This window comes from Eutrigla gurnardus, assembly GCF_963514095.1.
Source record: "Eutrigla gurnardus genome assembly, chromosome: 11".
NCBI classification, from domain to species: domain Eukaryota; kingdom Metazoa; phylum Chordata; class Actinopteri; order Perciformes; family Triglidae; genus Eutrigla; species Eutrigla gurnardus.
In genome coordinates, this window is record NC_139925.1 from 8,178,738 (window position 1) to 8,194,082 (window position 15,345).

Here is a 15,345-nt window from a genome sequence, read left to right on the forward strand (position 1 = left end):
AATGCCAAAGGCACAAACTGCTGAATCTATTTGTTAGCCGCCTTCCATTTCCCCGTCTGGGCAGAGGGAAATCATGTGGGATTGAGCGGTTTTCACTGAGTCTGTAACCAGAGCAAAGCTAACATTTACTGTGTGGAAAAACTCATCATCACTAATCTGCTTAACATTCGCAGGCAATTGCGGGTAAGTGATTTTGACGTCAGTATTACAGTGTTGACTCCCAACAGGGTTTCCTAAACCGCATTATTACATAAGCACTTTTACTTTAAATGCACCGTAGACGGGGCTTCCATTCAGCTTCTTACTCACCTTTGCTGTACTGTACGGATTAACGGTTATATAGAGATGTGTGTAAGGTAAACAGCTACCATCCTCAATAACTCATCTTCTGAAATGAGTAATCATTTACCTTCTTGCATCCCTCTCATCATCATCATCATCATCATCATGCCTTCAGGGGTAATTGTGAATATTGTTATGTTGAATAGATTCAGAGAGCAGACAGATGATACCTGGGCACAGGGCTATGTTGCAAAGCTTAGTCTGGGTCTCGGGTCCATCACAGGCCCTGCCTCCATGCTGGGGAGGGGCACACATCCTAGTCCTAGTGCGGTGACCTCGGCCACACGTGAATGAGCACAGGCTCCACGGTGACCACTCCTCCCATACACCGTGTACTGCGGGCACAGAAAAGGCGTCAGGCCTAATCAACGTCTCGGTCTCTGCTACAGCATAAACAAGTTCCATAACAAACTCCACCGAGCCACAAATGAAATCAAAAATCAATCAAAAATAATCAGCGACAAAACTAATGTAAATGAAACACTGAGCACACAGACACTGTGGGGCTTCGCAAAGACTCAGCCTCAAGCTTCGGTCGCCTCGGCACGTTGAACACAGTAATAACTTAATGCAACCCCGCTTACAATGCTTCACAGAGCACGTATATGTATGGAATATGATAAATATGTCAGTATTCCACATGGCAGCTTTCAACCTATAACAACAATAGAATGCTGACTTTTCAAGGTGCGGGTGAGTAGCAGCAGGTCTGCACACTGTTACAGTTCGTTGGGGCTTCTTGGTTGACTGGGAATCTAATAGCTGGGGACCTTCAGGTTAATGTGGGCTGACAATAGTCCTGCAAATCTGCAGTCACACCAACATACTTATGGTTATGAAAAGGGGACAGGCTGTAACCTGACCAGACCTCTGAATAACCGCCTGCCTCTTATGATTGGTATTGAAATGGCCACTCTGAAACTCAGTCTAGACAGCCTAAATCCAACAGGGGATTTATCAAAAGTGTTCATTGATATAATTCATATGGTGTGAAATTAACATTGAAATCTTTCAAAAGGTAATGTTCTCTTGATAAAAGTAATAATTCTAAAACTCGGCGTTATATTATTTTTTGGACATTTGATATATGCAGCCACTACAAGTAAAATATTAACTTTATACCACCAAAATACTAAAATACTTTAAATAAAATATAATAATGACACATTTGTCACATTTATCATGTCATCTGCTTATCATGAGGTGTTCCCCTAAATTAGTTGAAGAAAAATCAATTAACTTCAGCCGGGAAAAGGAATCATTCCTCTTGCATCTTGGTTCGCGTGTATGTTTAACTGGGTGGTTGACAGATGGGGAGTCTTTAAGGAGCTCTTTAAGTCTTTAAGGATATTTGCTGTTGGCTTAAAGCTTTACTTTGGAGAGGGAAATATGGGAGAGTCAGACAGAAGTAAGACACCTGCAGTCTTGCCTTGGATGTTGTGCAGTTAGGAACACTGACACCACCTCTGTTATTACGTGCTGGCTTCTTGTTCCTATAGCAGATGTGCTTTTACTAAATTGAAGGCTTTAAAATTGACTTTAAGGGGATGGAAGTTGTTGAATAAAACATTTTTTTTAGTATCAGGTGTATACTGAAGATATATATGCATAACACACATTATACATTATTATACAATGGGAATAAAAGGTTGATGTGGGCGCGGCCGTGCCTCTACATTATTTTATAGAAACAATATAAATATAATTGTGTTTAATGAAAATCAGTCATTTTAATTGAACATCTAATAAATGGGGATTATTTCACAATGCATATCTTGCAGATTTCTTTTTTTTTTAATTATCATCTTTTGATTGCTAATAGGACCTTGAAAATGTGACTACTTGTCCACAGGGAATTGGTGGTTCCTCTTCAGAGGGGTCACTGTCTGTCCACAGCTTGTGCAGAGGCTCAAAGCAGCAGCATAACCGTTGGATCTGTCGTAGGGTTGTTGGATCTTGGGATCAAGCTGACTGTCCGCCATGAGGCGGAGCTACCGTCTGTCCCAGCCCCCGCCTCCAGGTGCTGTTTTGATGCTCTCGGCTAAGTGTCCCATGGTGGCCCAAGCATTTACTTTGAACATTTCTGAAAAACCGACTCTGGACTACAGCCATGACTATGAGCAATGAGCTTTCGTTTTAGGGGTGAAATTCTTGGACCAGCACAAGATGCTGGACAAAGCAAATCAGGCCAAGAATGTTTTCACTAATCTGTGGTAAACTGGGATTTACTTAATTCACCTCATATCATTCCAGTGAGGTTTTACCTTATTAACGTGTCAGCATTTCTCCTGTGCCCAACTGCATTCATCATATAATATAATATTTTTTTGCAGGCTGTCGTTTTTTTTTCACCACAAAGCTGTTTGAGATAGTTTCCAATAAAAATACACTCACATCCCTGCTTATCTTATAGCTGCAGTTCAAAGCTTTTGTGCATAATTTTGCACTTGGCTCTTACATTTGAACAGTGCAAATGATCAATGGCAATGGGAGACGTTTTTGCAATAGGTTTGCCTCTTACAGTAACTGATCAGGTTTCAGAGTCCGGTTCTCTAGCACACATAATGAAATCACAATCTTAATGGTTTTATTTCGCTCTTGGTAGTCTTCCATAAATACATTTGAACAATCCCCTAAAGTCTAATTTATCATGTCTTACTGGTTCCCTGTCAAAATTGACACCAAAGTGAAGAGAATGTATCTTGAAGAAAATCTTACTTGTACTAGGCTTGTGTTTTAATATTAGTTAATAATCAAAGGCAGAAGTTCTGCCGGCCTTTATTTTATTATGTCTTTGGTTTGCACTGATTAATTATATATAATCAACATAGTCTCCTGTGTCTTTTATACGTCTTAGTGCTTTCTTCTAAGCACTAAGACGTATTTCTTATTTCTTTTCTTTCTTTTTCTTTTATTCAATTATGCATGGCCTTCATGATCAAGCTGGCAATAATAATAATGTTTTTGCAGAATGAACATCCCAGTGTTTTCCGCTGATAAATGTTTTTGTAGGCAACTGCCTTTTCTTTGCCTATGCTTTGTTTCCATGGAAGCTATTGCTGCTTATGCTAATTGCCCAGTATTTGCTGTCTTTATTGTAAGTATACACATGACATTCTGCATACCAACCAAGGTAGCTTATTAGTAGCAGCAGGTGTTTTAGTACAGCTAAAAAACAAACGTTGATTAAGTTGAGGCAAAACAATTTGTACATAATAGCAACTGATTAGGAAGTGTTCTTGTATGTTCAAGCTATGCATGAAGGTAATTACCGGTACTTTAATCATTATTTTATTTATTTATTGTTGTCAACAAATCCCTTGACAAAACCGCAAGCAACAAATGTATCCTAGCCTGCTGACTGCCACAACCTGACATACTCCACTGTCGTTAAATAAATACATAAATAAATAAATTAAAACACAAAAAAAAGGCCATTATACCTTTGCACTTGGATAACACGCACAGATGGCGTAGTTTATTTTGAAATCCGCCGCTGCATTAGCACTTCCTGTATCGGAGGACACGTATCTGCGCATGCTCGGCGCTTTGTTTATATCACTTAATGTGAACTACGCTAACCGTGGACGTTGACGCGAGAAGAACAACCCACCCAACTTCAAAGGTATTTTATGTTTTATGTGTTTTGACAGTTTATTTGAAGAGTGGGCTTCAGTGCATGGGAATGATAAACTATATTTCTAGTGTTAAACAGGAACTTGTTAATAGCACGATAAAAAAAGAAGCTAGCTTCTAAACCTTGCAGCTAACGATGTCCTCACCGACAGGTGCCATAATTAGCCCAAACGAGAATGTAGAACTAACCCCCCAAACCAACCAAACCACACGTTTGTTCGAGGAAATCATTAATGTTAACTCAAATGAAGGAAAGTCAAGCTACCTATTTTCAAAGTAAAACACCCATTAAGAAGGTATTAACATCCTGCTTTTTTAAACTCCAGATCTTGCTGAATACGTGTGCAGTGTTTTAAAGTGAACAGGAACGCTGAACCTCACCATGCTGTGCTCTGTGCAACAGTATAAAACTAATTTTGCATTGGCTCTGAACATGAAAATCCTGTATGTCAGTGTAGAAAAGTCAAATATGACTGGACTGCTATGGAGGAAGAAAACAAATTAAATGGCTATGGGTTCTGTTGGTTGGGTTGAACAAGGGGGTGACTCGGGTAAAAGTAATATTTGGTAAAGCAGAAGTGTTATTGTGTTTTGGCAGGTGCAACTTGTACGGAGGGCCCAGGATTTCTAACAAGGTGTTTGATGTCGGCCTGCAGCGCCTGATCTATTGTCCCACCGATGATGTTGATGTTGTCAGCGATGGTGAGTGGGAGGTAAGGCTCCTTTTAGACTGGAAGTGACGCGTCTTTAATTTAAGCACTCTATTTCGGAAGTCTCCTTCCACCTTGGCATACTACTCACAGTTTGAAGAGAGTGAATCGATCCGTCTGCCTTTTGGAATATTAGATATAGACTCTGTTTCATGTGGCACCATGCCAGGAGGGATTTTTTTTTTGTACCAGTTTGCTACTTTGATACGAAGTTATATCAGCCGCATTTTTGAGGATGACTTGGGAAAACAAATTCTAGGATCCTAGCGTTAGGTTTTTAATATAAGTAATTGAAAAGATAAGCTTTTTTTTATATTACAAGCAATGCAATATAACTACGCTGCAGTACTACGGAACAATTGATACGATCTACTTAAAAACTCATGAAGCAATACAATAAATGAACAATAGTGACATTTTATACAATAAAAAGATTATCCCTCTGTTGTTTTCTCTAATAATAAGCTCTAATGCAGTCTTACTCTTTTGAGGAAAGTCAAAATTGCTTTAGAGTTGACCCAGAGTTTTAATGCCCAGTTATTTGGTGATGAATGTTTGTGCATTATTATGTGAAAGAAAGTTCCAGATCCATAATTAGCCACAAGCGAGCCCCTAATATCTGCAGGTCTTAAAATAAATCAAGCACAATAATGAATGCACATGGCAGCTCTGTAAGTCCTGGCTCTAAATTAATTATTATTATTCATGCAAATAAATGCATGTACCTGGAATTTGGCTGTGCATCATTTGAGAAATAAGAACTTGCTGTCTAATGCTCTCTGAGCTAAATATTAATGGCCACAGTGGAGCCGCACCGAGACTGGTATTTAGGAAATTGTTCTTTTGAAATGACTCATTCTCGCGCTAGCTTTTAATGTCCGCACAATGTAATAGAGTGACCCTGCTGAAAACTGCCAACTTCCCACTTGCGCATACCGCATCTACAAATTAAGTCCAGCACATAATAGATTTGTAGGAGGATGCAACTTGCAGTATTTTATCTTAAAAGTTTGTGATGCAGACTCAGAAGCACTACCCCTAACTGCACCATCAACTATCTCGACTAAACATGCGTTCAGAATCTGATTACTAAAGGAGTAAAGAAGTAAACAACCCCAAAAAATGGGTTACGGTGACTTGTCTAGACCAACACGCTCTCCTACCAGACGCATACAGGCAAACATTGGCGCGCTGCAATCACCAGTCAGGAAAAGCATCTGATGCTGATACCTGACTGCCAGTGACTCATCTTCCCTGCCATCATGAGTTGAGGAAGAAATGCCTTCCAGCGCGTTTGAAGAAATGCTGCCAAGCTATTTTAAAATGCACGGCTGACCTTCAAGGAAATGAAGCTGACAACATATCAGTGTCTACTGCTCCCCAAGCTCCATGCAGAACCACATGTCATTAAACCATCTCAATGCTGATGAATTGCCTTACAGTTACATGAAATGGAAAACACAAAAGTGATAATGGGAAAAAAAAAAAAAAAACACATTCACAAAAAAATCAACATCAAAGAAAGAAAGCATCAGATTAACTTCAATAATAATACATTACAATAGACACATTGAAAAGTTTGTTAAAACACAGCAACACATTTCCTCCTATAAACAACAAATGAGCAAAAAACATTAATATTCAAGAATCTGCGGCTAACACTACCTGGACAAGGGGCAGTGTTATTGCAAACCCTTGATTCTCTTAAAGGGCCGCTGCAGTGTGTTCCGTATGGTGTGACACATGTTCTTGTTCGCACCTGCGACCCTTGACCGCATGTTACAGAGCATGAGCTCCACTGGGACCACTCCTCTGCACCTGATTCACCTGTGTGGGAGAAGGGTGACACTAGTTAAATGCAGCAGTATGGTCCTTGGGCAGGGCCTACGGGGCGGGGTGGGGCAAGGTGGGCATGGTTAAGTCAAATGGGGAGGGGCCAACATGAGTCACGTTGGGGTGAAGTGGGGTCTTTAAGATTAACAAGAACACTATTGTACAGTCTATACTACCTTTTATGTGATCTTTGATAAATACTGAATCGGCAGCTTAATTCTTCTGACTAGTTATTTCATTTGTATGCAGCACAATGAAGCGTTTTGCAGTCATAGAGAGTAGCTGCATTAAGAGTGGTCTTTACAGAGAGATGTGTAAATGACAAGAAATTTAAATGCGCATTTATGCAAAGATCACAGTGAAGGCATAGCTATGATATAAAAAAAAAATAACATTAGACATTAAGATTTGACTGTATCAATTTATCCTTAAAAATAATGCATGCATTTTAAATTAAACCCGATAATAAAAACAAAGTGAGACCATAAACAACGAAACAAAATATCAAAGAACATGGTGACATGCAAGAAAGACAGCGTCTGAGAAAGTAAAATGGAATTTAATGGGTGTTAGTTCAGAAAGAGGTCTGAGATATGGATTCCCTTGCACTGCAGCAAACTATCTAGTTTCCTTGACAACAGTGGAGCATATTATGTGTTTTAGACGATGGTTTCAAATCCATCTTAACCTCTTAACTCCCAGGGGTGGAGGAAAATGAGAAAGTTAGCTGATTTTATGCAGCAGATCACAGCCATTTCCATGTGTGTGAATATGACTTGAAGCAGACTGAGTGAGTGCCCTGAAGGAAGGAACTATTTTAGCCACAGCATGAGAATGGGTTCTGTTTCTATTGTGCAGGCCTTTCTGGTGATATGAAGGTTTTAGCAAGCAAACTTTTAGGTAGTTTAGCTCTGCATGCAATCAAATTGTCTTAAAGTAGGCATTCGATAGCAGATAAGTAACGATAAGAATCATATTTGTTACATTTATCTCGGGATCTCTTTTGATTAATAGGAGTTAAAAAGAATATTTAGAAGAAACAGCATTGAGCCTTTCAATCTTCATGGTCAAATATCAAAAACACATGAAAAGCTAAATGAAGCTGTATAATATGAGGAGGCAGTGGGGTGATTTCCAAAGCCATGGTAGCCGAATGAAAAAGAATAAATTATTTGGTGACAAGTGAAAGGACAATCAAATTCCTGCATCAGAGTAGTCACCGAATAATTGATGTTTGATTATGTTAAACCCTCAGGTGAAGTATTCATTTTCTTTGAGGCTTTATGCACTAGAGAAATAATTAAATACAAAGAGGAATTGTTTCAATTGCAGCTCTGAATACATTTGTCACTGGAAGTCATCAAATTGTATTTGAATTTTAAACACAACATGCTTTGAAAGTGGGATACGTAGATTCAGCCAAATTGGGATCTAAACCCTGCCCTTAGTTTTGCAGATCATAAAATAGACTGAAAGGTGGATCAATTTGTTAAATGAGGCAGTACAGGGAGAGTAAATTGTGTGAGGATGAGAAACAGAAAAGCACAGCGATGCGATTCGACAGGGAAACAACATACTTTCGGCGTGTGTAAAATGGAGAGGCGTTAATGGGTATATGTTAGTACCGGTATGTCTGTATGGTGTGTCGCAAATTAAAATGGTAATGAAAGGCGTTTTTTAAACAATGACGGCAATTTAAATGGAACAACACATGGAAAAAAAACATTTCCCAAAACTCCAAATAAAGAATAAAAAAAGTAAAAAAATCTCAGCTAAATCTAAACCCACCCACTGGAGAAAAGAAGAGTGTTTTTTTAACGTATATATAATAAAGCAAAAACAACTATATAATGAGAGCAAAATTAAGGTTTTGCTTCAATATTGCTGCAACTTATTTCATTACTTTTTGATTTATTAAAATGCTAAGGTGGTAGGTTGTGAAAGTCATTGTGAATCTAGATAATGTAAGTTTTTTTTTTTAATTTATTGGATGCTACACTTGATTAAGCATCCTAGCCTCATTTTAACTCTAAGGGCAGCATCTATCAGTTCAACTTTTGCCAAGTATGTGTTTCATATTTGGCTGAAGGGGTGGGTTTTTCACCGAATGACATTTAATTTATCATGCCTTGGAGGAAATGATTAACTACATCAGGGCCTTCCTTTTAAACTGCTGTTTAATTAATGTTCTATGAATATACTGTATGAGTAATCCACTTGCCAAGTCACTATATGACAATAAAACAAACAGACCCACAAAACCCAATTAAGTTCTATATTCAAAGTAAATACTGGTAGAGAAATGGGAAATTTATCTTCCTACTTCATATGTAGAAATAGAGAATGAGTTGGAAAAATAATAATGCAAAACATTTCCACTTAAAAGGTGCAGTACAAGAGAGAGCATGCATGATGAAATTAAGTTTAGTTAACAAAATAAAGTAAAGAAACATAACTACGGTATTACCAGTTTGTGCCATAAATTTAGCAGATTCAGCTTGCTCCTGCAGGGCCTTTGTGTCATGAACTGATCTTGGCCGCTGACTTTTTACTGTATGCTCTCCGATCATTCCATATTCTATGGGACAAAATAGAGGTTCATATGAAAGCTAGGCTTAAAACATGATTTTCTGAGAACAAAAGCTTATTACATACTGTTTTTCAGGATGTTCGAAGCAACTGCAGTACATGGCTAGAAACAAAGACCACACAAGTTTGTATTTAATTTGTCCTTGACTCTAGGGCATAGAACAATGCAACGGATTTATACGGGGTGAGTTGGGAGTATTAATTGAGCTTGAAAGCACAGTGTAGACACATAGCAAACATGCAAATAAACTCACATCGGTTTTTAAGACTCTAGCACTTCATCAGACCAGCTCCCTCCCTCCCCCACCCTCCTGCACACCCAGAAAAGAAAAGAAAAGAAAATGAAAGTAAAAACATGTGTAAGCCATCAGGAAGCCACAGAGGAGGGGGTCATGGACATAACATGCTATTGATCCACAGTTTCCTCAACAGTTTGTCATCTTTGCAGGATTATTTTTTTCTGCTTTACCCAAAATATTGTGAGCTTTGGTTAAATTAGGCAAATGTATTCTGAGCTGTATCCATTACAATGCATGCTCTCTTTGTTTCCCATAAAGGGACAAAGAGAAAATGAGCACAATGTTCTGATGCCACACTGAGAAAAGTGATGCTTGCACTATTGCATTTGCTTAAGAATTTGCGTCAGCCGTTCCCAGTAAATCCGTCACACTGTGAAACATTTATGTGTTACCCACTTAACAAGCTGATGCAAATTGTTTTTGAACTATTACAGTAATTAAAAACTAGCATTACTTATGGCAGTGTGGTCCTAATGAGGTGATAATATCGTTTGCAAATAGGCAATGCAGGTGATGCATCAACAACAAATTCACACATAGCTTATGTTAGTACATTAGACAATACAATGCATCAGCCATTGATAGGGAGGATCTATTTAAATCATCACTTCTAATCTAGTTTGTAGCCTCAGTTTCCTGTGTTCCCTCCAGCAGACTGTGCGCCTAGAAAGACTGACCTCCCTCACAGTGAGGCTTATCTGTCATCTCATCTGATCGTCTTCCACTGAAAGCGGAAATTTTAGGACTAATTATACGGTAAGCCACTTGACTACAAGAAAAGACAGTTGTCTGATCCCCACATCAGACTGTTGGCATTAAGCAAATTATATCAACAAACATGTTCCATGATTGGATTAAGAAAATTAAATTAATAAATCAAGCCCCCCCGATTTTCAGCTCCACTCAAAACAACATCCCTTCTCAGTATAGCATCAAGAAAACTGTATTTGCATAAATAATCAGAATATTATATGGGTGTAATGAAAGTCGAGAAAGCCGCAAGGTAGAAACAAACATTTCAGCCTTTTTGATGCTGATTGGGATCTTCAGAACCATAACTGCACAAAGTAACGGGCTTCAGGAAAACGTTCAAAGGTCTTTTCATTCTGATTTAATCATGTCCACATCTGTTTCGCTCAAATTGAGCGGAAAGCACAGTGTGAACACTGCCGGTCAGAAAATATGCAGGTACACTGATGGCTGGACAAACAGCGGGCAGTTCAGTCATGCAAGGCTAACGACTGTAGATACTTTGACATGTTATCTCTTTACTATGTTTTGGTCTCTACCCCGCGGCGTCTTGGATCATGAACCAATTCCCCATTTAGCAGAATAAAAGGGCTGTCTGATTTACTCAGCCTGAATGCCCGCTACTTTGCAGGAAATCGGACAAAAAGCCGGGCCCACTGCTTTTTAATGAATTCATACAAGTGAAACTAAACGTTAAAAGCTATGAGACCACATACAGTCGCACTTTCATGCCACTTGGCTCAGTGCTGCTGGCTGCATACAGAGAATACATACAAAAACTACTTATTTTAATGGTTTTCACCAACAATCACTGTTAAAATACAAAGAAAATCCCATCATTATAGACTGTACTCCATAACATGGCAACAGTTAAGAATTGTGACTATCACTATAGATTGTTTTACGATTAGAAGTGACATACATGCAAATAAATTGTCCAGTTCCTGTATCAAGGAGGACATATAAGGAGCTACTAAATGATCCTTTTGAAATACTAATCAACATGACCGGCTTCGCATATCACTGGTCGTAACTCCACCATACCTCTAGGAAATGATTTGCCTCTGCAAAACATTGATCAACCCATCCAATTGAACAATAGCCCCGCAGTCAGTCACACGTAATCTAATCTAGCTCTCGGCAGCTCATGATGAACAATACAACAAAGCGGTGAAACACGAAAGAGATTAAAAAATGTCATTATAAGCGTGATGTCCATGAGATACTTACTGTGTGCTCATAACAGAGCGCACGCTGTATGAATCAAACTTCACGCATTTTTAAATAGAGGTTTGCCATCATCGTGGATTCATCGTTTCACCACTGATGTTTCTGTAATTATATCTGTCTGGACAGGAAGCTATTAAAAAACAAAAAAACAAGCTCAACCTGTCGATACACAAATGAGAACTAGTTAATTTAGAGTGCAAGTGGCATCGGTTTTAAGTGCGGGTTTCTTTTGATGCCACAAATCCAAGATGTCAATCCTGACGTCGTGCTTCAGAAAGCCTGAGGTGGAATAGAAAAAGAGAAGCGTGTCGAAACATGACATCCCGAAAAGTACTGAGAAATAAGCACGGCGGGTTAATTGAACTACGAGGATTGTATTCAAGCCCGTGGCTGTGTAACCGTAAACATCACACACAAACCGAAATTATAACAACTGGAGGGGCAGGCTGTTTGTCATTTGTCATAGCGGCCCAAAACAATGTGTCTTCACTGTATTACAAGGCAGAAGGCGCAGATGATGCATTTAGCGTGTCATTACCTCTCAAACATTTCCTCCGTTTTGAGACGGCATCATTTCAGGTTTTGGCCAGTGTTCAGAACCTTTTTTTAACTGTAGGTTTTTAAGAAAATTATGTTTAAGATTTACGAGGTGTCTGTCCTTCAGTCGGAACTAAAGAGAATACTTATTGATATCCATCAGCCATCATGCTTCAGCAACAAAGGAGAGGCAATGCCATTCAGAGAAATCCATCACCGTTTGCTTTCTTTTTCCTTTTTTTTTCCAGATTCATTCTCTTGGTAAACATAACCTTGATGACATGCATCACTGACAAAGTATGCATTTTGGGGCTGAGAATTAAGAATTCAATTAAAGGTATAGGTAACTGAGGAATAGCGTCATTGGTTGTTCTGAAATACTTGACATATTTGTGGAGAATTAAATACGTATCCCTAAAATACTCAGCCGAGTGATTTAGACGACCTTCACACACTGATTAGCTACATTTCATTCCACAACAGCCAAAGCATTTTAGCACAAGGTCAAAGCAATGCAGCTTGTTCGAGCAAGCATTTAAAAATCAAAATAATGTCTGGACCAAATGGATGAGACGGACAGGATGGATGGAGTTGCCTCTAAAGACCAGCAGGTCTTAGAATAAGACCTACATTAGTTTATATCCAGCCTCTTACAGATTGTAGTAAATGCATGTAATTAGTCATAACTGGGGGGAAATTCGGCATTAAAATTGACATAGAGCAGTCAGGTCAGCTAGTCGATGTAGCAGATACTGCAATGGAAATGCAAGGGCCATCATGAACATCCTCATAACATTCATCATACATTTTTATTTAGATATAGTTTACATGGAGACACAGGACTGCTGTCAAATATATACTTGTACTTGCCAACTCCATGAAATTCCACATATTTTGTTGCCACAGAAAATCACTTAACTCTGTAAACCTGGGATTATCATGGCGTAATTTCTCAGAAGTATAATTGTCAGCAGATTAATCGTAGATACACATGAACCAATATGACTCCTCGTCAGTCTCAGCTTCATGTCTCTGTAAGATTGTTAACATTAGCATTGAAGGCATAGACATCCAAGCAGGTTAAACCTAATGTGGCCAACACCTTGTGATGAGCTATTAGCTATGATTTCTAGAGCTAATGTTTTGGCAACACCTCACATATGAACTCTCTGTCACAGAAAATAGCTAAATGCATGAACTCATCCATACGCATAGATGAATTAATGCATACACCCTCCTTCCTGTTTCTCACGTTTTTTTTTTTTTAAAGCTCCTAATTTGCTCAAGGAGGGAGTTGAATTAGCACTCCATTCAGGAAGACTGCACAACATCAAACCGGCAATTACTTCCAGTAAGTGCAAAAATCTATCTTTTTAAAGGGTGCAAGCAAAACCTGCATGCCGCCACCATGCTGTGCCATCAGTTTATAATGGCAGCCATTTTGCTTGCTTGTCAGGGAGTATCAACAAATCAGGTGAGAAATAAAGAGAGGATGGGATAAGGTTATTCCCTGTAAAAATACCTTCCTCTCGACTTTAAGAAACTGAAGACATTCAGCGGCTTGTGCCGTGAGTCGGGCTGCTTTGCAAGATGACCTTAACATGAGATATGTCTGGCCGCACGTACAAAGGAAAGAAAAATAACTCTTTGGTTTCAATCAGCGTGTGAAGCCGATCTCTGCGGGTGCAACTGTTCACAAAAACCAGCGCTGCATGCAGAAACGGAAACAGTCAAAACAACGAAAACCTTTGGCCCAAATGTAACAGAAATGTCTGCTCAAATTACCGGCTGTCCAGGCGCTTGTCACCACTGGGCTGTGACCTCGGCAGGTGACGATACATGAAGGTTATAACAGGGAGGGTACCGGGGCTCCCATTTTGAGGCATCAGTGTTACTGAATGTGCTGTGGCCCACACAGGCCTTCATCACAGTGTCATAGATGTGCAAACATGGATAGCGGAGGACAGTTTTCTCCTGCCAGAGCCCAAACTATTCATGTGAGCCTGATTTGGTGGGCTCAAAGCTTTCCTTACCCATCACAGCTCATTGATGCTTTCAAGCTTAATTAGTAGCCATATTAACGCTTGATTTAATTAATGTCCCACTACTAAGTACATTTAGTGCACATTACAAACAAATAAAGACTCTGCACGGAATCAAAGAGAATGAAAGTTCCCGGGATCCGTGACCTTTGCCATCACCGAGGCTTTGATTCGCTGCATGCAGGGAATTTTAGGCTTACACACCGGCAGTAATCCCGGCGGTCGCAGAGAGCCCAATGGAAGACATTTGATTTCCAGGTTCATCTTCAATGTGTGGACACGTTCCATGTGTAATTTTATTGAAAGGCAGTAAAAGCCAGCCCCATGTCCAATGAGTGATGTGTCTAACCTTGCATGAAATGAGCCTTTACTCAGAGGCCTATGAGTAGCGTCTATCAGCGGCTCTGTGCTTCCTGCCCTCCATGCATTCCTGACTGACTGTCACAAATGTAGCTCTTAATGAGAGTCACTTCATTACCACTACACTTTGAAGAGTGCAAGTTCCATAAATAGACACAAGCGTAGAAGTCCATTCCATGCTGACCAGGAAGAGGAAGACCTCACTATTTCCACGCCTGTTGGATCAATTTGTCATAGGTTGAACTGCTGAGGTCGGTCAAATGTAGGGATAAACCTGGGCTGTATGGTGCTTAAAGTACATTTAAGTTATGAGAACATTGACTTTTATTTAGCTGTGTTATCAATAAGTTATAACTGAAAGCAATTCCAGGTCGCATTGTTTTTAAAAAAAAATGTAAAAGCCTTTATTAAATGGTCTTAGCGTGTGTGTGTGTGTTTGTTATATATATATATATATATATATATATATATATATATATATATATATGTGTGTGTGTGTGTGTGTGTGTGTGTGTGTGTGTGTGTGTGTGTGTATGTGTCATACACTTTTTCAGGACACAATCTGCATTTCTATATTAGACTTCTGCTTGAGTCATGAATTACAATGGGAATATATTAAGTATAACTATATTAAATGATATTAACCTTTAGAAAAGCTAAAAGTGGGCATAAAACAGTTATAATTTAAGGGTTTATAAATTCTTGGTTGTGCCAACATTGTCTCTTCATTTGCTTGTTTTCTGGAGGTGTTAAAACCCAAACAGCAATACAGAAAAATTATCAAAGCCTGTTCTGGTTAATTATATATAATTTTTTTTTTACAAAACAAATCAACAAACAGCAATTACAATTTACAACAAGAAAAGTAAACATTATAATAAAAAAAACACATTCCAGAGGAAAACAATATGAAAATCAGTCACTGCATGCTACAGTGGAATACATAAGACAATACATAAAGGACAAAACATTAAAGGACATTGTGCTGCTATGTTTTATTTACGCCAACATTTTGGA

The 15,345-nt window shown here is 38.9% G+C and overlaps 1 protein-coding gene across 7 annotated transcripts in view; it reads right to left on the reverse strand.

Moving 5' to 3' along the window:
• The window catches only part of adgrb3 (adhesion G protein-coupled receptor B3), a 106,159-nt gene that overhangs the window by 51,634 nt on the left and 39,180 nt on the right, over positions 1-15,345 (reverse strand). For 4 of the 7 annotated variants that reach the window (XM_084021768.1, XM_084021770.1, XM_084021767.1 and 1 more), the window contains exons 3-5: positions 8,989-9,099; positions 6,354-6,515; positions 513-677 (exon numbers count right to left, since the gene is read on the reverse strand). The exons of 1 other annotated variant lie outside the window; for it this stretch is intronic. In XM_084021768.1, the coding sequence (XP_083877894.1) occupies positions 513-677; positions 6,354-6,515; positions 8,989-9,099 (438 nt within the window). The remainder of the gene's footprint in view (positions 1-512; positions 678-6,353; positions 6,516-8,988; positions 9,100-15,345) is intronic. 2 more of the 7 variants (XM_084021769.1, XM_084021771.1) reach the window with 2 other exon arrangements.